Source organism: Corylus avellana, chromosome 8 (genome assembly GCF_965113065.1).
Source record: "Corylus avellana chromosome 8, dhCorAvel1.hap1.2, whole genome shotgun sequence".
Classification (NCBI taxonomy): Eukaryota; Viridiplantae; Streptophyta; class Magnoliopsida; order Fagales; family Betulaceae; genus Corylus; species Corylus avellana.
The window spans coordinates 1,111,775-1,136,561 of NC_142497.1; the positions used below are offsets into that span (position 1 = coordinate 1,111,775).

The 24,787-nt window shown below is 36.0% G+C and overlaps 2 protein-coding genes and 1 pseudogene across 2 annotated transcripts; 2 read left to right on the top strand and 1 right to left on the bottom strand.

The window, feature by feature from the left end:
* Nucleotides 1-1,239: 1,239 nt before the first annotated feature.
* Nucleotides 1,240-4,223, top strand: LOC132163273 (G-type lectin S-receptor-like serine/threonine-protein kinase LECRK3). Its single transcript, XM_059573496.2, has 2 exons — nt 1,240-2,336; nt 2,584-4,223. Exons 1-2 carry the CDS (start codon nt 1,312-1,314, stop codon nt 3,995-3,997), a joined length of 2,439 nt encoding a protein of 812 aa, XP_059429479.2. The 5' UTR covers nt 1,240-1,311; the 3' UTR covers nt 3,998-4,223.
* A 2,053-nt stretch (nt 4,224-6,276) lies between these two features.
* On the top strand, nt 6,277-9,123 carry LOC132163710 (G-type lectin S-receptor-like serine/threonine-protein kinase RLK1). The gene has a single exon (XM_088519167.1). It carries the CDS (start codon nt 6,462-6,464, stop codon nt 8,934-8,936), a length of 2,475 nt encoding a protein of 824 aa, XP_088375293.1. The 5' UTR covers nt 6,277-6,461; the 3' UTR covers nt 8,937-9,123.
* A 2,080-nt stretch (nt 9,124-11,203) lies between these two features.
* LOC132164439 (G-type lectin S-receptor-like serine/threonine-protein kinase RLK1 pseudogene) lies at nt 11,204-13,712 on the bottom strand (annotated as a pseudogene).
* Between the last annotated feature and the right edge of the window lie 11,075 nt (nt 13,713-24,787).

The following is a 24,787-nucleotide window of genomic DNA, read 5'->3' on the forward strand; positions in this document are numbered from 1 at the left end:
TGGCCGCATATTGGTAGCCTCGTGGTGGCTGCTTATTCACCTAGATGCCTCGCGCGGTAGCCACTAGATCCATTTGGTGATCGCTACTAGATTTGTCTAGCAGCTTTTCGGTTGTCGTCAAAACACTTTTTCAAAATTTTACCCAAAAAAACAATCTAAGAGTTTTGGTCTAAAAACAAAACAATATTTTCAAAATCTTACTATACCAATGGAGATCACCACTTTGATGGTATATATTAAAAAAAAAAAAAAAAAAAAAAAAATTTACACTGGCGTGCCACGCACGCAGCGTGTTGTGTATCACGGTCCGGTCTGGGTGAAGCTAAACAGCATGCTGGCATATATGGCACGCTAGTTAATTTTTTTTTTTTTTTTTTTTTTAATTAAAATTTTTTTTAAAAAAAAATTTACACTGGCATACCACGCACGCAGCGTGCTGTGTATCAGGGTCCATTTGGTCTTGATGAGTTGATGGGGGTTTTTCTGAGTCATTTTCTAGAACTCGTTGAATAGTAATGTTCAAACATTACTGAGTCATTAATTTTCTAGAAAATGAGACTCGGACCGTACGTCTAAGTCTTCAGTCAATACTGCTCCTAGCAATGACACAGCCTTTGCCAGGTGGCGATCTGCAGAGGAAGAGCTAGAAAATGGGGGTTAAGTTTAATTTTATCACTTTTGTATTTTAAAATGAAATTATATGGATTTTTTTCTTCTTCTAGTTTTTAGTTTTCTATACATGAGAGGTGAATTTAATATCAAAACCCATTAATAATATTCAATTATATATATATATGAACGAAAAATTGATGGATTAATCTATTTCATAATTATTATATTAAAATTAAAATCCTGATTTGGTGAAGTCGATAAGCTTTTCATTTATTGGGAGGTCAGAAGTTTGACAACGAATTCTCATGACAGAAGACAATTATTTACGTCATATCTTTCCATTCTTTGAAGTTGATTTTTCTGCAATTTTGGTTATGACTTTTTTGGCGTATTGCACTTAACGACTATCGCATTTCGAAGGGCTAGAAAAGTCTACGAGGAAATGAAGAGAGAAACTATCAGTTAACTAATTTTTGAAGTAAATTTTAAATTTTATCGGATAAATTTCTTTATTGTTTTGTCTTAATGATTTGTGGTTGATATTTTGGTCCGTGTTCCATGGAGCATTATTGAAGCTAATTAAGGTTGCCAAATGAAGACTTGTGCTTGACTTTTACAAATTACAACACTAGTTTCTCTGGGCATTAGGCTATTAGACCAGTTGCCGGAATAATTGCTTGAACCCAACTCATTCCTGCAATGGCTTTTCTTCTTCTTCTTCGCCACCTTCTTGCTTCCTTACTAATTCTTCTACCAATTTCTGCTGTTGCTCAAAATTTTAACGGTAACATAACCGTCGGCAGTTCTCTCACTGCAACCGACAACAGCTCTTCATGGCTATCTCCTTCTGGCGATTTTGCCTTCGGGTTTCGTCCACTCAACGACAAGGATGATCTCTTCCTCCTTGCCATTTGGTTTGCCAATATACCCGACAAAACCGTAGTTTGGTATGCCACCGGCGATACGTTTACGCCGGCACCGAGGGGATCAAAAGTGGAGCTAACCGCCGACGATGGGCTACTGCTTACAAGCCCTCAAGGCGAACAGTTATGGAAACCCGAGACCTTAATTGGTACTGTCGGCTATGGGGTTCTGAACAACACAGGCAACTTTGCTCTCCAAGGTAGCAACTTTAACACGATATGGGACAGCTTCCGGAATCCCACTGATACTTTGTTGCCTACGCAAATCATGGAAAGAGGAGGGGTGGTTTCTTCTCGACAATCAGAAACCAGCTTTTCCAAAGGAAGATTTCAGCTCCGTTTGCAACAGGATGGGAATCTTGTGCTTAATACCATAAACCTTCCCACCACATATGCTAATGAAGCCTATTATGCTAGTGGCACTATTGCTGATTCTGCTTCTAATTCGTCAAGTCCCGGCAGACAATTGCTGTTCAACGAGTCAGGGTATATTTACATTTTGAGAGAGAATGACCAAATATTCTCTTTATCACAGGGAAAGGTAGGCTCAGCTGATGATTTCTATTTTAGAGCCACTCTTGACTTTGATGGAGTTTTCACGCTATATTCTCACCCAAGAAACTCCAGCAGCAATCAAAGCTGGGCTCCTCTCTGGTCTGAACCAGATAATATCTGTCTCTCCAGTTTGGTTAGTTCAGGCAGCGGCGTTTGTGGGTATAACAGTATCTGTACGCTCACGGCAGATCGAAGGCCTGCGTGTGATTGCCCCGGTGGATATTCTTTACTCGATCCGAGTGACAGGTATAATTAAATTAACGATTAAGTGATTAAAATTATCTCTTTTTATTGGCTTAAATTTATAAGATATTATATTAAATTACCAGTAGTTTAACATGGTATCATATTAAATTATCATTTTTTAAATAATCTGTAATTTAACACTGGATTAGAGTCAAATCTTATGAGTGAAAGAAAATGTTAAAGTAATGATTAAATAATTAAATTTATTTTTTTCTATCGGCTTATGGAATAACTAGTAGTTTCACAGGTATGGCAGCTGCAAGCCGGATTTCATACAAGGCTGTGAAGAAGATAAGCTGAGTAGTAGTTCTCCTACAGCAGATCTTTATGATTTTCAAGTGCGATTAAATACAGATTGGCCCCTCTCTGATTACGTGCTGTTGAAGCCTTCCACTGAAGAGCTCTGCAGAAAATCTTGCATGGAAGATTGTATGTGTGCTGTTGCCATTTTCAGAGCAGGCGATAGCTGTTGGAAGAAGAAGCTGCCTCTCTCAAATGGGAGAGTGGACAGCGGCCTTAACGGTGGGAAGGCTCTTATCAAAATCAGAAAAGATAACAATTTCACCGTGCTGGATCCTCGTTTTCCAATCCCAGAGCCAAAGAAGAAGAAGGACCAGGACACTTTGATCCTCATTGGGTCAGTGCTTCTTGGTGGCTCTGTTTCTGTTAACGTTATATTAATTGGTGCGATTTGTCTCGGGTTTTTGAAGAAATTTCAAAAGATAATCACGAATAGCAGTGATGTGAGCATGAATTTGCGTTGTTTTACTTACGAACAGCTTGTTGAAGCTACAAATGGGTTCAAGGAAGAATTGGGGAAGGGAGCTTTTGGTGTTGTTTACAAAGGAGTTGTACAAACGGGTTCTACTGTCCTTGTGGCTGTCAAGAAGTTAAACAATTCGTTCCAAGACACTGAGAGAGAGTTCAAGAATGAAGTGAATGTGATTGGTCAAACACATCACAAGAATCTGGTTCGCCTGCTTGGATTCTGCGATGAGAGTCCAAACCGGTTGCTGGTATATGAGTTCTTGAGCAATGGAACTTTAGCAGATTTTCTTTTTGGAGATTTGAAACCCTGTTGGGACCTAAGAATCCAAATTGCTATGGGGATTGGGAGAGGGCTGTTGTATTTACATGAAGAGTGCATCACCCCGATCATCCATTGCGATATAAAGCCGCAAAATATACTTCTTGATGACTATTACAATGCTCGAATTTCTGATTTTGGATTGGCAAAGCTTTTGAAGATGGACCAGAGCCGAACTCTAACTAACATCAGAGGAACAAAAGGGTATGTTGCACCCGAATGGTTTAGGCACATAATGATCACATCCAAGGTGGATGTTTATAGCTATGGTGTGATGCTACTAGAGATAATTTGCTGCAGAAGAAGCGTAGATATGGATACCAGTGAGGAGGAGAAAGCAATTTTGACTGATTGGGCTTATGACTGCTTTAGGGAAGAAACTTTAGATGTTCTGGTTGAATTTGATGAGGAGGCCTTGGCTGACAGGAAGAGTCTGGAGAGGTTTGTGATGGTTGCCATTTGGTGTATTCAAGAAGACCCTTCTCTTCGACCTACCATGAGGAGGGTTATCCAGATGCTTGAGGGAGTTGTTGAAGTACTTATTCCACCATGCCCGTTCCCTTTTAGTAAGTAAGAGGGGTGAAACGAGCAAGATTTACAGTCATTATTTCTTAGTCTTAATTCTGTTTTGATAGATTTATTATTCATAGTTAAGCTTGTATAATTCTGGCTTTGTTAATAACTTATGCAGTTTTAGTTCATGTACTTCTGGTTCTTGGGACAATCTTTACAGATGGATGTAGGGCCATGTAGCAGTTGCATATATATATATATATATGTTCCTCCTAGATTCTCATCAAGGATTAAGATAACTGAAGCAGTTAGTTTAATATTTTGTTAATTAGGCTCTTTTATATATATATATATCACTATCAGAATAATTTCTTGCCAAGAACTTGATGTTAGAAAGTGAAGGATTTGGCTGACAGCACAGCATTCTCTTTATTTGATAAGGACTTTTCTAAAGTCCAGCTGCCCTGCCATACATGATTGGCAGTGGGAAAATAATTTCAGATGAAGTACTGATGTTGAATTTTCTTCTACATTAGGGGTGTAAACGCAATATATGAGTGAATAATACCTTTATTTTGCAAAATGAGGAATTAGGATTTCATTGTTTTTACTTTGTTCCTTAGACAAAACGGTGTCATTTGAGGATTTTTTTTTTTTTTAGAACATAAAACAATTTTTTTTAGATATATCTATTGAGTTTGGCAAAGTCGAACATTAAATACATATTCTATTGTCTGTTTGCATATGTGCGGATAGTAGATATAGTACTATTTGCCCGCCTAGAGTTAGTTACCAAAAATTCACCTGTCTGCATAGACACATTGATAAATAGTGAATATGGAGCGATTTTTAACCGCTCACAACTTTAAAAGGAAAACTCTCCGACCTTCATAGCAATCGATAGATATGATCATCTACTGGATCAGTCATGTATAACTATTTGGTTGATATAAACAATTGCGCAAAAGTTGAAATATTGATGATTATTCTTTGAAGTTAAGCTGTATTGCAGGGGATTTTGTGCAATTATAAGATGGATTATTCAAATACTTGTTCAGCAGTTAAACCTTTTTAACTTAATTATTGCATGCGGCCAATCCAAAGTTTCAATATTGGTCGTAGAAAGATTCGTATCCAAGTGGGAAACTACAGTCTACAGCTGAAGAAAACCAATATAATCCAAATGCCACGTTAAAGTCAAAGTCACACTAGAGTCAGTTTTGGTGGGAAGACCAGCATCAGCATGCCTTTAATAGCTTTTAGGCCATAATTTTAGCAACAGCTTCTATCTCATAGCACTTGCTTAGAAGCATTTTTGTTATAATTTTCTTAAATTTAGGAAACTGAAAAGAGAGGAAATATGAATTTTTTATTTTATTTTATTATTTTTTATTTTATTTTTTTTAAAAATAAATTAAGGATAAAGGAGGTTAAGCCAGATTTTAAGAAATTTTCGAAAGAAAGTAAAATTTAAGGAGTATGTTGGTAGTGCTTTAACCTATTAATAAGCTAGGGCTATCTTTTGCAAGTAGCCATTATAAAAACTAATAAAGATTTATGGACGGATAAAGAAAATAGAGGAAGCACAAATTTTAGGTGATTCGTCTCATGATTTACATTTACACGGTAAAATCTATTCTTTGCGACATTTTTTTTGATATATAATTTGAGTACATCACTCTATTTATATTACTTTAAGGTGATTTCAAATACAAAACAAATTCTTTAAATTAGTGTAACTAATTACAAAGAGATCGTTCAATCGGTTGGGACCACACTTAATGAAATGAAGGTCACTAGTTCGAATCCCCCTCCCCCCTTCTTGTGCAGACATGTCAAAAAAAAATTATAAATCAAATCCGCATTAATCCATTAACCGGGAAATTGGTCCTTCCAACATCTAATCTTGTTTCTTAGACTGTCATTTCAATTAAAAAATAAATTGTCATCAAATGGTAGCTAAATCGACTGGGAACCACTATCTTTATGAAGCAGTGGTCATTTGTTTGAATTCCCCTCCCACTCTTGTGTGGACATGTCAAAAAATAATAATAATAAAATTATATTAAAAAATGTCGCTCAATTTGTTAATGTGTTTTGAGATTTTTTTTCTTCTTATTTTTACTTTAAAAAAGTGTTATAAATGTAAAAATGATTTGTATTTATTTTTAAAGAATATTTTTGTGTTTTGAATTGCTTATTAATATTTTGTTTTGAAAATATAAAATAAAAATGTTAACAAACGGTATCGTCTTGTAGCATCCCAACCAGTTTCCTCGAAATTACAAGCTTGCTTGTTTGAATGGGCTCTATGGTCGAAACTCGAAAGGTCCTCTCAGAAAAGACGTACGTCCACCGGCATGCCTGGAAATGTCAAAAGGCCTCGGCTTTCAAGAAATAAAACCAGAGCCCAGCTTAACCAAGAATCAATGCATTTTGCTTGATTTAGAATTATGCAGACCTTTTGGCAATGCATCTTAATTAACCCACTTGTTGTAATTGTATGAACCCAATTGCTTCTGCCAATGGCTTTTGCTCTCACTCAAACTCTCTTTACCTTGCTACTTCTTCTCTTACCGATTTCTGCCATTGCTCAAACCAATTCCAACATTACTGTGGGAGATTCTCTCTCTGCAGCTGATAACTCTTCATGGCTTTCTCCTTCCGGTGATTTTGCCTTCGGATTTCGCCAACAAAACAACTCAGATTTCTTCTTGCTCGCCATATGGTATGCCAAGATACCTGACAGAACCATAGTTTGGTGCGCAAATGCAGATCAACTTGCTCCAAGGGGGTCAAAAGTGGAGCTATCTGCAAGTGGGCTCGTGCTTACTAGCCCTCAAGACGGAGAGTTATGGAAATCTGTCTCATCTGATCAGACCCTTACTGGGGTTGTTGCCTATGCTGTAATGAACGATACAGGAAACTTTGTGCTCAAAGATACCAACTTTAACAATCTCTGGGAAAGCTTCCAGAATCCTACTGATACGATGTTGCCTACTCAGATCATGGAATGGGGAGGGATACTCTTATCATCCCGACAATCAGAGACCAATTTCTCCAAAGGAAGATTCCAGCTACGTTTCATTGATCAAGAAGGTAATGTTGTGCTGAATACCATAAATTTTCCCACCATTGAACCTGCTCTGCGTTATTATGAAAAACAGAGCATTGATGTTGATTCTAATGCATCAAGTCCCGGTAGGCAATTGGTGTTCAATGAGTCAGGCTACATAGAAATCATCAAACAGAATCAGGAACGTATCAATCTCACCGAGGGAATAAGGATCCCAACTAGGGATTCTTATTTTAGAGCAACTCTCGATTTTGATGGAATTCTCTCTGTATTTTCTCACCCAAAGACTTCCACAGGCAATGGAAGCTGGGATCCTATTTGGGTAGAACCAGAGAATATTTGCACGGCTATTTTAGTTGATGAAGGTCCTGGTGCTTGTGGGTTTAACAGCATCTGCAACCTCAAACCAGATAAAAGGCCAAGATGTGAATGCCCAAAAGGGTATTCGTTACTCGATCCAAATGACCCCTACGGAAGCTGCAAGCCAGACTTCATACAGGGATGCGAAGAAGATGAAGTTAGTGCCAAAAAGGATCTTTATTATCTAGAGGTACTAAACTTTACTGATTGGCCGAAATCAGATTACCTTAAGTTGAAGCCTTTTAGTGAAGAGAATTGCAGAAGTTCTTGCTTGCAAGATTGTATGTGTGCTGTTTCCATATTCACAGATGGAAATACCTGTTGGAAGAAGAAGCTACCACTGTCAAATGGGAGATTCACCAGCGGTTTTACCGGCACGGCTTTCATCAAAGTTAGGAAAGATAATTCCACACTGACTGGTCCTTTCCCGAATCCGGGCAATGAGCCAGTGCCAAAGAAGGACCAGGACGATTTGATACTTGCAGGGTCGGTGCTTCTGGGTTGCTCTGTTCTTGTTAACTTTATATTGATTGGCACTACTTGTCTTGGTTTTTTCTTCATTTACAAGAAGAAAATTATAAAAAGTAACCGTAATGGTAGTGTGGTGGAAATGAATTTGCATTCTTTTACATACAAAGAGCTTGAAGAAGCTACAAATGGGTTCAAGGAAGAACTGGGAAGGGGAGCTTTTGGTATTGTTTACAAAGGAGCAATAAAGATGGGTTCTGATTCCGATGTCCTTGTGGCGGTGAAGAAGCTACATATTGTTGCACCAGAGAGAGACAATGAATTCAAAGCTGAAGTGAACGTAATTGGTAAGACACATCACAAGAATCTGGTCAGGCTGATTGGATTCTGTGATGAGGGGCAGCAACGGTTGTTAGTATATGAGTTACTCAGCCATGGAACTTTAGCAGGTTTCCTTTTTGGAGACTTGAAACCAAATTGGAAGCAAAGAATCCAAATTGCTTTTGGGATTGCTAGAGGACTCTTGTATTTACACGAAGAGTGTAGCACCCAGATTATCCATTGCGACATAAAGCCTCAGAACATACTTCTCGATGACTATTACAATGCTCGAGTTTCTGATTTTGGATTGGCAAAGCTTTTGAGGATGGACCAGAGCCAAACTCTAACTAACATCAGAGGAACAAAAGGATATGTTGCACCCGAATGGTTTAGGCACATGATGATCACATCCAAGGTGGATGTTTATAGCTATGGTGTGATGCTGCTAGAGATAATTTGCTGCAGAAGAAGCGTAGATATGGATACTAGTGAGGAGGAGAAAGCAATTTTGACTGACTGGGCTTATGACTGCTTTAGGGAAGAAACTTTAGATGTTCTGGTTGAATTTGATGAGGAGGCCTTGGCTGACAGGAAGAGTCTGGAGAGGTTTGTGAAGATTGCCATTTGGTGTATTCAAGAAGATCCATCTCTTAGGCCCATTATGAGGAAGGTTATGCAGATGCTTGAAGGAGTTGTTGATGTACCGATTCCACCATGTCCATCTCCTTTTACTACTACAACTACAATGATTCGAAACCAGAATTCATCATACTAAAGAGATAGAGCTCTTTGTATGTTGGGTAATATCATTAATTATTGCTGATCGTCCAATGCTTAATTAGAATAAGTTTGTGTGAAGTTTTGCAATCTTTTCTCAGGCAAAGTAATTTGTAATTTGCTCCATCCTGATAATTCTGTTTTACATTTTAGTTTGTTAATATATGAGGAAGAGATCTTTATTAGTTGATGTAGGTTTAACTCGCCTATAACCTGCATTATAGCGTTTGTTAATTAATTTTAAAAAGGTTTTATATTATAATAATTTTTATGTTTTTTTACTATGATGGGATGGGATGTCACGTTCATGTACACGTGGACACCAATAATTCTTGAAGCAATTAAAAGGAAAGTCATGCATGCATGCTGGTCTTCGTCTTTCCACCTAAAACCAACGACCGTAATGATGACCATGCTAAGTACATTTGACTTTTCAAAATGCACCTCGACCCACGACCGTAATAATGACCATATTGTAACGAAAACATCAAAGCCGTCTAGAACGTGTCTTTTAAAAAAAAAAAAAAACAAAAAAACAAAAACAAAATAATATTAAGGGTTAAATACCTTTTTCGCTTAATGTGGTTTAACATTTTTTATTTTTTTTCATCGGTTTTAATTTGTATCATAAATGGTATTTAGGTAATAGCAAAAAAGGAAAATAGTACCTATATTTAAATTATGTCCAAAATTTGATAGAAAGTCACGTTAGTAATATTAAAAAATCAACATGTGTTCATATATTAATTAAAAATATAAAATAAAAATTTTAAATTTAAAAATATTGCGAAGTTAGAAAGAAAAAAAAAATGGAAAAGAAATGCGGATGAAGCTTCTTATTCTGTGATGTTGCTTTAAACTTTGAAACTCTAGTCAAAACTCAGGGCAAAGGATAAGACATAAATTCTAAGTAAGGTAGATTTAAATCCAAGAAACGATAAGAATATATATGTCATCGTTCATAATCAATTATTATGGATGAGATTTTAATCGTTCCTAGATAATGTGATCGCAAGAAGTTTGTGTTGGCTAGTAACACGACTTTGATCAAGACTAAATAATTATGATTACATCACCTTCGATGTCATTCTAAGGATATTTTGAGTCCATGTAAGAAAAACAACTTTATGATTATTTGATACCCCCTTTGACAACCCATGACTGTAATCTTATATTAATCTTTTGGATAAAAGAAACAAGGGTCATGATGAACTATAGTAAACTAATAATACAATCCCATATATATTATGTACCAAAGATGTGGGATTTCCTGTTGGGAACATGGGTACATAAATCAGCTCAACAGCAACTAATTTGGATTATAAAGAAAACGAAAAGCATTTCCTTAAAATAATCAGTTCAAGGAAAGCATTAGTAGTAGTTAAAAACCATTCTCTATTATAGGTGTATTCTTTTAATTTGACTTTAGTAGTTGAGAGTGAAACAAGGGCTGGACAAGAAGTTCCACAATTGGCTATAACAAACTTTAATGCTCGAGTTTGAACGCCGTTTGTTTGTAAAACAAAACTTTAAGAAAGGACACCAAAGGGATTGGCTCAAGTGATAAAGGTCTTGAGCAAACAATTCATTGAAGTCACCCACTAGCTTCCCAATCTGTGTGGAGCGGGCATTTTGTACGTGTCCATCTTATAGGGTTCTTCATCCTTTAATAGTTGAGAGTGAAATGAGTGGACGGAAACTAGAGGGAAGACTTGGAAACCAACTTGGTCCTGTCCAATTAGATTAATGGTCCTTCTTTTCACTAATTGCTGGGGTCCGACTACTGTTGACTTTATCAAAAAATTGAATGAAATGTCGGAACAACGTGGTGTTTCATATATACCTTGATCTAATCAAGTGTATTCAAACATATAGATACTATTCCGGTATCCCTTGCATTCTTTCTTTTCAAACAGAAAAAACAGAGTCAAGGAAATGAATCCGAACAGTTCTCCATCACAATCCCTTGTGTTAATGTTTTTGTCTTAAAAACTATCCCAAAATTGTCAACTTGTAAACTACCCTGTATATAAAGTGAGACAACTTTATATACAAAATTGTCTCACTTACGTTAAATAAGAGAGAGCGGAAACACATATAGACTACATTTTATTGAGTAAAGTTATATTGAAGTATTATACATACCTCTATTTATAGAGAAGTTATGAGTGATAGACAAGTAAATCTAATACACCAAGAAAATGTAAACATAGTAGATTAAGAAAACTTAAAATACATAAAGAAAGAAATAATCCTAGAATAATATCAACTATATGTATTCTTAACAACTCTAAATTACTGACATTAGATTACAAAACAGAGCAAATGCTATTTAAAAAAAAAAAAAACAACTGCAACTTCATGTAGTGGTAAAGGGAGATGGACAAGGTGGAATGGGTACATCAACTCCTTCAAGCATATGCGTAACCTTCCTCATAGTGGGTCTAAGAGATGGTCCTTCTTGAATACACCAAATGGCAATCTTCACAAACCTCTCCACCTTCTCTATGTCATCCATGGCCTCCCTCTCATATTCTACCAGAACATCTAATGTTCCTTCTCGAAAGCAATCATAAGCCCAATCTGTTAAAATTGCTTTGTCCTCCTCGCCCGACTCCATATCCACGCTTCTTCGACAACAAATGATCTCTAGTAGCATGACACCAAAGCTGTATACATCAACTTTAGCTGTAATTGGCATGTTCCTAAACCATTCCGGCGCAACATACCCTTTTGTTCCTCTAATGGCAGTATGCGTTTGGCTCTGATCCATCATCAAAAGCTTTGCTAATCCAAAGTCAGAAATTCGGGCATTGTAATATTCATCGAGCAGTATGTTCCGAGGCTTTATGTCGCAATGGATAATCTGAGTGCTGCACTCTTCATGTAAATACAAGAGTCCTCTAGCAATCCCAAAAGCAATTTGGATTCTTTGCTTCCAATTTGGTTTCAAGTCTCCAAAAAGGAAACCTGCTAAAGTTCCATGGCTCAGTAACTCATATACTAGCAACCGTTGCTGTCCCTCATCACAGAATCCAATCAGCCTGACCAGATTCTTGTGATGTGTCTTACCAATAATTTCCACTTCAGCTTTAAATTCCATCTCTTTCTCTTGTGCACCACTATTAATTAACTTCTTGACTGCCACATGGAGTACATTAGAACCCATCTTTAGCGCTCCTTTGTAAACAATACCGAAAGCTCCTCTTCCCAATTCTTCCTTGAACCCATCTGTAGCCTCTAGAAGCTCTTTGTATGTAAGGCAACGCAAATTCATTTCCCAGACAGACCCATTTCTGTCAATTTTGCTCACTTTCTCCTTGTAGAAAAATCCATAACAAATAGCCCCAATCAATATAAAGATGACAAACAGAGAGCAACCCAGAAGCACTGACCCCGCCAGTATCAAACGGTCCTGGTTCTTTTTCTTTTGCACTGGATTCTGGAAAGAAGGACCAAGTAGTGTGGAATTATCTTTCCTAACTTTGATAAACACCTTCCCTCCATCATTTTCGGTAAATCTCCCATTGGAGAGTGGTAGCTTCTTCTTCCAACAGGTATTTAAGATTGAAAATACTGCAGCAGCACACATGCAATCTTGCAAGCAAGAAGTTTTGCAATTCTCTTCAGTAAACGTCGTCAACCTATTGTAATCTGAAAATGGAAAATTAGTATTAGATAGTTCCTCTAAATAATACAGAGCTTGTTGGGAATTAATTTCATCTTCTTTGCATCCGGCCTGTATGAAGTATGGCTTGCAGCTTCCATACGGATCATTTGGATCGAGTAAAGAGTAGCCTGTTGCGCATTTACATGTTGGCCTTTTATTTTGTGGGTTGATTTTGCACACACTGTTATACCCACAAACACCGGTCATCGACTCTCCAGGATTATCCAGGCAAATATTATCAGGTACAGACCAAATGGGCGTCCAGCTTTCATTGCCTGCGGAAGTCTTTGGGTGGGAATACAGAGTGAAAATTCCATCAAAGTTGAGAGTAACTCTAAAATATAAATTATTCTCCGTTGAGAGAATTCGCTGTTCGATGGTGATACGTTCTTCATTCTCTCTCAGAATATAAAAGTAGCCGGAGGCATTGAAGACCAATTGCTTACCGGAATTTGATGTATTGAGATCACCAGCAGTGATGTCTGTTTTGTAATAAGGATCATTTGGATCAACTGTGGGCAAGTTTATGGTATTGAGCACAAGATTACCTTCCTGAAGAAAGCGTAGCTGGAACCTTCCTTTGGAGAAGTTGGTCTCTGACTGTCGGGAAGAAAGGACCCCTCCCCTTTCCATAATTTGTGTAGGCAACATCGTATCAGAAGGATATTGGAAGCTTTCCCATAGCTTTTTAAAGTTGCTATCTTCCAGCACAAAGTTGCCTGTATCATTCATTACACCATAGGCAACAACACCAGTAAGGCTCTGATCATCAGATGATGTCCATAACTCTTCGCCTTGAGAGCTAGTAAGCACAAGCCCACGATCCGCAGTTAGGTCCACCTTTGATCCCCTCGGAGCAATCTTTCCACCATTTGGATACCAAACTATGGTTCTGTCTGGTATTTGGTCATACCATATAGAAAGCAAGAAGAAATCTGAGCCGTTGAGCTGATGAAAGCCAAAGGCAAATTCACCAGAAGGAGAAAGCCATGAAGAATTATCAGTGGTAGACAGAGATCTCCCCACAGTTATTTGAGCAACAGCAGAAGTTGGTAGCAGAAGTAGCAAGAAAAACAGAGTATGAGCCAGAGAAAAAGCCATTGCCAAAATTAAGAAATTCAGAAATTGGTCTCAAACAATTACAACAAGCGGGCTAAGACGGGTGTAAACAGAGTACTATGCCCCGACTATAAATAATTGTATTTCAAGCAAAACTCTTACTTGGTGAATTACCACGAACGTACATGTCTTGTTCTTTTTTCAATCTTCGGGTAGCGAAACTTAGCACGACATTTGGACAAAGTCTTATTGGCTGTGACAACGTGTAATTAAAACTATTTGACCAACTTGAAAAAAAAAAAAAAAAAAAACTATTTGACTAAGACATTTTACCAATAGTGATATGCGATTATAGCAAAAAAACAAATATAATAATAACAACTGCTGAAGTTGGTAGCAGTAGCAAGAAAAAACAGAGTATGAGCAAGAGAAAAAGCCATTGCCAAAACTAAGAAATTGGTTTCAAACAATTACAACAAGCGGGTTAAGACGGGTGTAAACAGAGTACTACGCCTCGACTATAAATAATTGTATTTCAAGCAAAACTCTTACTTGGTGAATGTTGGGTGGTCCCTCTTATGTGGCGATCACATGGACAACAACAAAACAAAGAGTTTTGTTTGTATTAGAATTCTAACATGGTACGTGTGTTTATAAAGAGACTAAAGAGAGGAAAAAAAAAATTATAAGAAAAAAAGAAAGAATGCAGCGGCGCAGACAGAGAAAGAAAAAGGAAAAGAAGAAAAAGGGTTTTTCCTATTCATATCGGTCAGAGATTAGAGATTCGTTTGTGGTTCGATCTTGATGTAGTTTTAGAGTGTTGCTCCTGACGACGAAAGCTACGTATTGACCGGTGTCGATTGTTGAAATTTCTCTCCAGTTACTTGGTTGCTAATACCTACTTGGTGAGATCTTTCTTTATTCTTGTTGGAATCCATTTTAGAATGATGAATTTATGTTTAATCTAAGAATGCATGTATTCTTGATGTGGTGATAACCTCTAGATATTTCTCTAGGGAAGACAATTGTAAACTCATTATTGTTAATAGTAGAAGATTTAACTGAATTAGGTTTCGTGGTTTTTACCTTCGCATTGGTGTCTTGCTAGTGGGTTTGCTTGATTATTATTTTGCTACTAATGTGTGACTATTTAATTTGCACAAAGAAATGTAGATTAATTCCGCTGAACATCTGAAATTAGTGTTCACATCTAAGGTGAATTACCACGAACCAGTATATGTCTGGTTTTTTTTTTTTTTTCTTCTTTTTTTCAATCTTCAAGTAGGGAAGACTTAGCACGACATTGGGACAAAGTCTCAACACCCTGTAATTAAAACTATTTGACCAACTTACCAAAATACAAAAAACTACTTGACTAAGGCATTTTACCAATAGTGATGCTGTTATAGCTAAAAGAACAAATATAATAATAACAATTTTACCTTATTTATTTCTCTTATCAAGAAATAAGAATCAAATAAATAATCAATTCAAAATAGTTGATTCGACAAAATACTATTTATTTGGAATAAATCATTGAATGTCAAAATTATATATATTTTATAATTACAATAAATATATGTGACATACTATCATACCTTAAATAGAATTTCTTACATAATTAGCAACAATCTTGCCAATCTTCTTAGAATTACAATTTATTATATTTGTAGCTCGTGTGGATTTGTAGTATAAAAAAACTATCTCAAGTCAACCTTGATGAGTTCCATATCAAGGGAATGGTAGATCTATTTGGATAATATAATTAAACAATTACTCAAGTTAAAAAAGTGATTACTCTTTGTCTGCGACTAAACAGAGTATCAGAAAGTGATTACTCTTTGTCTGCAACTAAGTTAAAAAAGTGATTACTCTTTGTCTGCGACTAAACAGAGTATCAGAAAGTGATTAAGTTAAAAAAGTGATTACTCTTTGTCTGCGACTAAACAGAGTATCAGAAAGTGATTACTCTTTGTCTGCAACTAAGTTAAAAAAGTGATTATTCTTTTAACTTATCCTAGCTCAAAGTCTACGACTAATTTATTCTCCAACCATTATAAATGATATAATAATAAATGGATAAAGTTTTTCTCTAAACTGGGTTGGAAGAATTTCTTTCAATTTAGTCTATAAAAGTGACATGTGTCATTTGAATATGTGAGATGCACATATTTTTTTAATAGCAAGAATAAGGTTGAAATAAATTTTATTAAAAACTCATATAATAACCTTACTAATCTAATAACCCTTTGTTATTTGTCAATTCTGTGGTTGAGCATGAAACATGGTGATCAAGGTTATATACAATTCTTCTATTGGAAGCATACTAATCACATATATAACATATATAATATCATATATACAATTAAATGCAACAAAATAAAATCTTAACAATAAAATAGCTCTTTCCATATTCATCATGAAGATGGAGGTGGGCATAATAAATCTACACCCACCCCACCGGCACCGACATGACTTTTGTGGCTCTTTGTATTGATAAGTCTTTGGTGGACTTTGAATATTTTCAGCTGTTATTACAAGTCATGGAAATCATTCATTGTGATCTTCCCTATATATAAATAAGAGAAATGATTGATGTCAATAATTTGTCCATATTTTTTCCGTATTCTTCTACAAATTTAATAGATTAACCATTAAATTTGTGGAGTTCAGCATTGACTTATGTGGAGCTCACATAAGTTTACAAATCTAATAGTTGATTCGTAAGATGATATGAGAGACATAAGAACAACATATCGACACCAATCATTTCTCTATAAATAATGTTCTTTCAATTTATTTTCATTCATCTGATTGTATGAATCCGAACAATTCTCACAATGCCTTGTGTTAATGTTTTTCGCCTTGTCTTCTTTCTCCTTTTGCTGCCCATTTCTCAAAATCGTAATATAAGAGTATGTGTGCATAGGAGTGAGCGCTAATTGTTAACCATCCTAACTGTTAGTCGTCCTAACTGTCAACAGCCTAACAACTTTTGAAGGCGGTTAGAAAAAACCGTCTTCAATAGTTAGTTACAATATCTTATCGTGACCTTGGTGTTAACAAAACTTTGGAGACCTATATTCACCACAGAGAATATCTAAAGAGAGAATACAAAGATGTTTGATACGAACACAACACAAACTCAACTCATGGCCAACTTCTCTCCTACATGTAAAAAAATTTGAATTTTAAACCAAACAAATTGTCTTTTTTTTCCAAATTTTCGGAATCCCAAAATCCTCTCTCTCAATTTCTTTTGTTGTTAAATGACACGTAAGAGAGAAGTTGACCATAAGTTGGATTTATGTTGTGACTTTAACATTGGTAGGTAAAGATAATATCAAATGAGATTTGAATACAATTAAATCTGATTACCTGAAAGGTAGGAGACTACAAATCAAATGTGAAATCAAATGATCATATATTTTAACTTCCCCTCAAACTTAAGGCAGAAATTACTCGAATCTTGTGTTTGATTTTTAATATCTCTCGGATCCTTTCGTACTTTATCTTATCGTGACCTTGGTGTTTATTTTATGCGTTTCTGTATTTTTCTTAATATTTAAAGTGTGGATTTTAATATCATTGCTATAGATCAAACTCGTCCAACTCAAACTTTGTGAACTACTTCCATCGATCTTAACCATTAGCAAGCTGCCATCATTTTTTGGTAGTATTCCTCTAAATCTCTTTTCTTGAATTTAATAACTTATTTTTATGGAAAAAATATAAAAAAGCCCCCAAACTACTAGCCGTTTTCGATTTAACCCCCTGATGTTCCAAAAGTCATAAAGTAGCCCCCCAAACTACCAAACTTTTGCATTTTGGCCACTCCGTTAGTCAAAACCGTTAGTTTGGACGGAAACCATGAAACGACGCTGTTTTATTAGGGTTAAGTTACAAAAATGCCGTTGTGTGATTTTTTCATTATTATTATTATTATTTTTTTTTTTAAGCTGGAGCAAAACGGCGCCATTTTTGCTTAGGGTAAGAGTTGTATATTTTGATTTTATTTTGTTTAGTCTCTCCTTCACGCAGCCTCTCACCTGGTCCCCTCCTTCACCCAGCCCCCCGCAAGACTGGCACTCTAATCATCGGCTTCCCGTTCACGCAGCCCCCCTGTACGGTGCGCCGCCCGATCGTCAACTTCCCTTGCCACCCGGTCGTTGCAGTCCTTTCACGCAGCCCCCCGCACAGTGTGGTCTCGCGGCCCCCCTAGGGTGTTGTCTGCTCGATCATCATCCTCAGATGACGGGACCAACTGGGTGAGGGAGTCTCGTGAGGGAGATGATTGGGTAGACGACACAGTGGGGGGGTTGCGTGAAGGGACTGCGACGATCGGGCGGCACGGTACACGAGGCTGTGTGAAGGGAAGGCGACGATCGGGCGGCGCACCGTGCGGGGGGGCTGCGTGAAGAGGAGGTGACGATCGAGCGGCGCACCGTGCGGGGGGGCTGTGTGATCGGGCGGCTAGTCTTGTGGGGGGCTGGGTGAAGAAGGGGACGGGTTGAAGGAGGCTGCGTGAAGGATCTAAACACCTAAACCGTAAATACAACTCTTACCCTAAGCAAAACGGCGTCGTTTTGCTCCTGCTTAAAAAAAAAAAAAAAAACACAAGGGCATTTTCGTAACTTAACCCTAATAAAACGGCGTCGTTTCGTGGTTTTCGTCCAGACTAACGGTTTTGACTAACGGAGTGGCCAAAATGCAAAAGTTTGGTAGTTTGGGAGGCTACTTTATAACTTTTGGAACATCAGGGGGGCTAAATCGAAAACGGCTGGTAGTTTGGGGGGCTTTTTTATATTTTTCTCTATTTTTATAGTTTACCATGACTATGATTCAGAATTTGTCCTTTTTCAGTTGTCATATTGTATGTCTTTCTCCCTTGCCCTTGGATTATGCTTTAATAGCTTTGCAGACCAAAAGGCTTACATGTTTGACCAAGGGAGAGTTTTTGCTTGAGCTACAATTATTTATACTCTAGGCACAGTACTCTGTTTACACACATCTTAACCCACTTTGTCCACTTTGTTGCTAGTAAGAATATTATGTTAGAGTTATTTACTTCTTTAGCTATTATTAGTCTACTAGGTTTACCTTTCCTTAATTTACTAGGTTTACCTTTTCTTGGTCCATTAGGTTACTTGCCTCTCTATAAATAGAGGTCTTTGTATTCATTATCAATACAATTATAATAGAATATGAATACAATGTAGTCTATTGTGTGCTTCCGCTCTCTCTTTCTTCTCTCTCTCTTTCTTCCGCTTCTAATATATTATCCAATATATTTAACATGGTATCAGAGCCACTTTTCAGTGGCCTCCATTAAACGTCTTTGACATTTTCCAACGCTCCCTCCGGTGACCTCCTTTTTCCGTTCGTCTGCGCGCTGCCTAGCAATCATCCACTCAAAATCTCTTCCATGCCTTCATCGTAGCCTCATCTGAAAAAATTAAGCACATATTTTAGCTTGCAAGGCACAGATTTATAGATCCATGGAAGATCCGCAGCCATCGGCCCTCCAGCAACACCTCTGCCACGTCAGCACTTTCAACCCGATCCGAAACGGTCGACCTGGTCAAGTGGGTTAGACCCTAATCCATGGATTTGGCAATCTGATCTGTCAACTCGACCAAGCGGGTCGACCTAGTCCAGTGGGTTAGACTCAGATCCACAGATCTGGCAATCCGATCTGTCAACTTGACCAAGCAGATCTTAAATCTGATTCAGTCCACTAGGTTTTACAACCGGAACCGGATCCATCCAAGGCATCTCCCACCTGATCCAAAACCGCTTTCTTGAGTCTGGCGGACACAAAAAAAAAAAAAAAATTCCCTTTCTTTTTCCCAAACCTTGAGTTTGAAGGGGGATATTGGAGTATTTGAGAAATCACCCAGATCCAAGATTTTCAACCCAACAGCTTAGAACTGGGTTCTGTCGCCACCAGCCTGCATGCACCGCCTTCGGCAGCCAAACTCCAGCCAACTCCGACGACTTTTTCGGCGAATTCGTTTTTCTTTCCCCTTTCTTTTACCCAAACTCAAGTTTATACATTGAGTTTGAGAGGAATGTTAAGAATATTATGTTAGGGTTATTTATTTGTTATTTACTTCCTTAAGTATTATTAGTCTTTTAGGTTTACTTTTCATTAGTCTACTAGGTTTATCTTTCCTTAGTCTATTAGGTTATTTGCCTCTCTAAAAAACAGAGCAAATGCTATTTTAAACAAAAAAAAAAAAAATCAACAGCAACTTCATGTAGTGGTAAAGGGAGATGGACATGGTGGAATAGGTACATCAACAACTCCTTCAAGCATATGCATAACCTTCCTCATAGTGGGTCTAAGAGATGGTCCTTCTTGAATACACCAAATGGCAACCTTCACAAACCTCTCCACCTTCTCCATGTCATCCATGGCCTCCCTGTCATATTCTACCAGAACATCTAAATTTTATTTTGTTTTTAAAAAATTTGACCACATAGGATAATTATGTATCTAAGTTTTATTTCTATCTTTCCTCATATTCAAAACCGCGTACAACTAAAACACAAAAGAAAAATCTTTGGGGGCCACCATATGATTGATGGGATGGGAAGTCACGTCGACGCCAATAATTCTTAAAGCTATTAAAAAAGTCATGCATGCATGCTGGTCTTTCCACCTAAAACGAACGACCGTAATGATCGACCATAGTGTTAACAAAAAAAATCAAGGCCTTCTTTGGTAAAGTGGTTGGAGTTGGTTTAGGTACTGTTTATCACAATTTTTTAAAAAATTAACATCAAAACATTTTAAATTTTTTACTTTTTATATTACATCATTCACTTATTATTATTACTCAAATAAAAAAAAATAATAAAAAAAAAAAATTTTGTGCCTGGCGTGCATCACTGTTGATGCACGCCAGGCGTGGTCAATATCTTTACCCAATGAGAGTCGTGATTGGGGGCACGCCTGGCGTGCTTCAACAGTGAAGCACGCCAGGCACAAAATTTTTTTTTTTTTTTTTTTCAAAAAAATTAAAATAATAAAATAATAATAAAAAAAAATTTTGTGCCTGGCGTGGTCAATATCTTTACCCAATGAGCAATCGACCATAGTGTTAACAAAAAAAATCAAGGCCTTCTTTGGTAAAGTGGTTGGAGTTGGTCTAGGTACTGTTTATCACAATTTTTTAAAAAATTAACATCAAAACATTTTAAATTTTTTACTTTTTATATTACATCATTCACTTATTATTATTACTCAAATAAAAAAATCAGTACAAAATAAAATTTTTTCACTTTTTCACTTTTTTATGTAAAACATTTTTACTTTTTTTTTTTTTTTACATCAATTTACATCATCTACAGTATTTAGGCCAACTCATTTATCAAACACCACCTAAAACCGTTTAAAACATGTCTTAAAAAGGGGGAGGGGGGGAATACCATAATAATATTAAATATATTAAAAAATAGTATAGCGAAACGAAGTTTTTTGGGTTTAGAATTTCACCAAAACACTAAACACAAGCCCAAAACCATCCCAAAATTGCCCAAAATTGTCTAAATTAAAACATGCTCTATAAAGAGGCTCAAAACTCTAAAATAAGCACCGAACATGCCATTAGAGCAACTCTAGCGGCATTAGTTATTTTAGCTAATGAAAAAATATAATTATTTACTTTAGTTATTACTTTTTCACTACACACTCTAATAGATTTTTTATTTTATTCATTTTATTTGTTTTAAAATATTACTTTAGTTATACTTGCTTTAAAATATGATTTTTCATTTTTTTTTTAGGGGAAACTTCACTAAGGACCCCCAAACCTCCACCCGTTTTGAAATACCCCCCCTGAACTTCAAAATCTCTCAATTTAGTCCCCTGAACTTTCAATTGCTCTCAATTTGGACCATTCCGTTAATTTTAGCCGTTAAAAATTCAAAAAAAAGCCAAAATATCCCTGATTTTTGTTTTTTAAAAATTAAAAAAACGTTTTAGAAGTTGGAATTTTATACAAAAGTCAGGGGTATAAACGTCATGTGATGTTTAAAATCTGACGGAGGGGTCCAAATTGAAAGCAATTGAAAGTTCAGAGGACTAAATTGAGAGATTTTGAAGCTCATGGGGGTATTTCAAAACGGGTGAAAGTTTGGGGGTATTGCCAACACTTAATTAAAGGGAAAAAAACAAATACATATATAAAAATCATTTATAAAAATAAAAATAAATACATATAATAATAATAAATAAATAAATAAATAAAAAATGATAACTTAGACAAATAGTCAAAGACAACCTGTAGAAAAAAAATTGATAACAGAGGAGCCAAAAAATCGCTTGCAGAAGACAACCAATAAACTATTAAGCAACAAAATTTATAATTTCACATGCATGGAACGTGAGGCAGCATTTCTATCAAGAATGAGAAGAAGCACCGAACGAGCGAGAGAGAGGTATTGTGGCAACAGAGCGAGCGAGAGCGATAAATTATTTGGGTGAAAAAAAATTCGTGTTTGAGAGAGATGTAGCAGATGAAGAGGTGTTTCAGAATAAAGGAAAAATGTTGGGTGAAAAGAGGCTAAATAAAGAAACAATAAATAAAATAAAAGCAAATAATATTTTATTCATTTAGTGTGTTATAGTGAATAACACAAAATTGCTATCCACTGTAGTTAAGTAGCTATTCTACCTAATGACAAGCTATTCTGTTGGAGCTAAAAAATGAGCAATAATAGCTAAATGTAGTTAATATTACTTTTTTAGCTAAGCTGCTGCAATTTAACATAAAATAATTGAGCATCTCCCGCCAAAATTTACATTTTTGTATTTTAGTTACTAGATTTCAATACAAACTTCAATAGATTATCTATTCAACTCTCTACTTTCTTTAAATATTATTATTTAACACTATTTTTATTGAGAATAAAAAGTAATCATTGAGAAATAATAAAATAATCATCTAGTGTGCTATAGTGAATATCACTATTTTGCTATTCACTGTAGCGAAACGTCCCCTTTAACTATTCTGGAGCTAATTTGATGGAGACAAAAAATGGCTCAAAATAGTTAAATGTAACTATTACGAGCCATTTACCTAATCTGTTGGAAATGCTCTAACAGGCAATTCACCGCCTATCCAGCGCTATTAGGGGCAGAGTCAGGATATTAGTGGGGGTGGCAAAAATTTTCACTATAGTGTGACAAAATGGAAACATTCGTAAGGCTGTAGAAGACGAGCCTTGCAACAGGGTTCGAAGAAGGCATGATTGTTAATAGGTTGGAAGTATAATATTTGTCTTTGCTCACCAATTTTAACACGAGCTCATTTATAATTCGATTGAAGTTCAATAGAATCGTTGTTTTTCTCCATAATCTCATATAATTGCAATTATATCTTTGTAAATTTTATACAATTAAAATATGAAACAAAAACTATATCAATTAATAAATAATTAAATATAAAAACAATTATCAAGAATAAAAATATAAATATCAAAACAATTAATTTTAAAAAAAATGTAAATCTAAATATAACAATTTAATTACATACCTTAATTTTCCGTTGCAAAATTGACAAGTCTTTAAGAAGAAAAATGCCTCAAAATTTTGTAATTTTTGTAAGATGTAAGGAGATTTGACAATTGATCTTCAGCCTCTTTGAATTTAATTGACACATTACTTTAGGAAACACAACATGTGGCTTAGAAAGTTAGAAATAACAATTGATTTTTTGGCCTTCTTTTTGTGTTTTGCAAGTTGCATGCTGTATTTATTATTATTATTATTATTATTATTTCAATTGCACGCATGTTAGCATGTACCATATCTTCTTTCATACTTTAAGAAAATTATTGGAAAGAGTTGAACATGTGGACAGTGGACAAGCCTTTATACTTTAGAAAGATTTTTTGGTCTCTTTCTTGTGCTTTTGCAAGTTGCACATTGTACCTTTTATTTTATTTTATTTTCTCTTGCACATGTGTACTTTATCTTCTTCCATAGTTTAAGAAAAATATTTGAAACTGCATCATCTTCAATCTTTTGTTATTTTGCAACTGCAAGTTTCAAGTTACAATGGTTAGAGTTGACTCAACTGCATCATCTTCAACCTTTGGTCGAGGGGGGCATTTGTCCTCAAGAGTTGCTGAGGGGGGGCATAAATCCATAATCATGGTATTAATTTTTTTTTTTTTTTTTTTACCAAGGGTAAAGAGAATTTTGAGGAGAGTGACCCCTTCAACCCCCTGCCTCCACCCCTGAGTGCTACCATGGACAATGTTTCATGTTCAAAAGGCCTTCACGGTTCAAATAAATCCTCGGAATTGGCAAATAATCACGGGATAATACTAGGTTTATTATTATATGATTTGTAATGATTTTAGAATAAATTAGTCAATTAATGACAATCTAATTTACCACAACCTCGTCCTAGAATAATTATAAAAGTACATTAAACAAGAAAGAAGATTTATTTTATTGTAAGACATCAAGTAATAAGAGCATAACGTAGCCTTTTGGGCTTTATCCTATGGACGTAAGTCATACATTGAACCACGTAAAAATTCATTTGTCTATTTTATTTTATTTCTGCATTTATTTATAAATTTCTTCATGGTATTATAGCCTACCACAAGACAAATGGGGCTCACACTACTTACCCCGTGATAAGGACTGGGAAAAAAATCAACATGCATGTGAGAGAGGGTATTGATGAATGATCTCACATTTGTCTTTGGACAAGACCTTTGACATGTTTATAAGGAATGTGTAATCCTCTCCTATAAAACCGGTTTTATGAGATGAGTTAGGCCTACAAATTTCTTCATGGTATCAGAGCCTACCACATGACAAATAGGGCCCATACTGTTTATCCTGTGACAAGGACTGAAAAAAATACTGGTCTGCACGTGAGAGAGAGTGTTGAGGAATAATCTCACATTTGCCTGTGGACAAGATCTTGGGCATGTTTATAAGGAATGAGCAACCCTCTCTTATAGAACCGGTTTTATGAGATGAGTTAAGCTCACGAATTTCTTCAACTCTCACTCTCCAATGGGAGATTTAATACAAATTATAGAGGTAAGGTTTTCCTCAAAGTTAGGAAAGATAATTCCACACTACCAAGCCT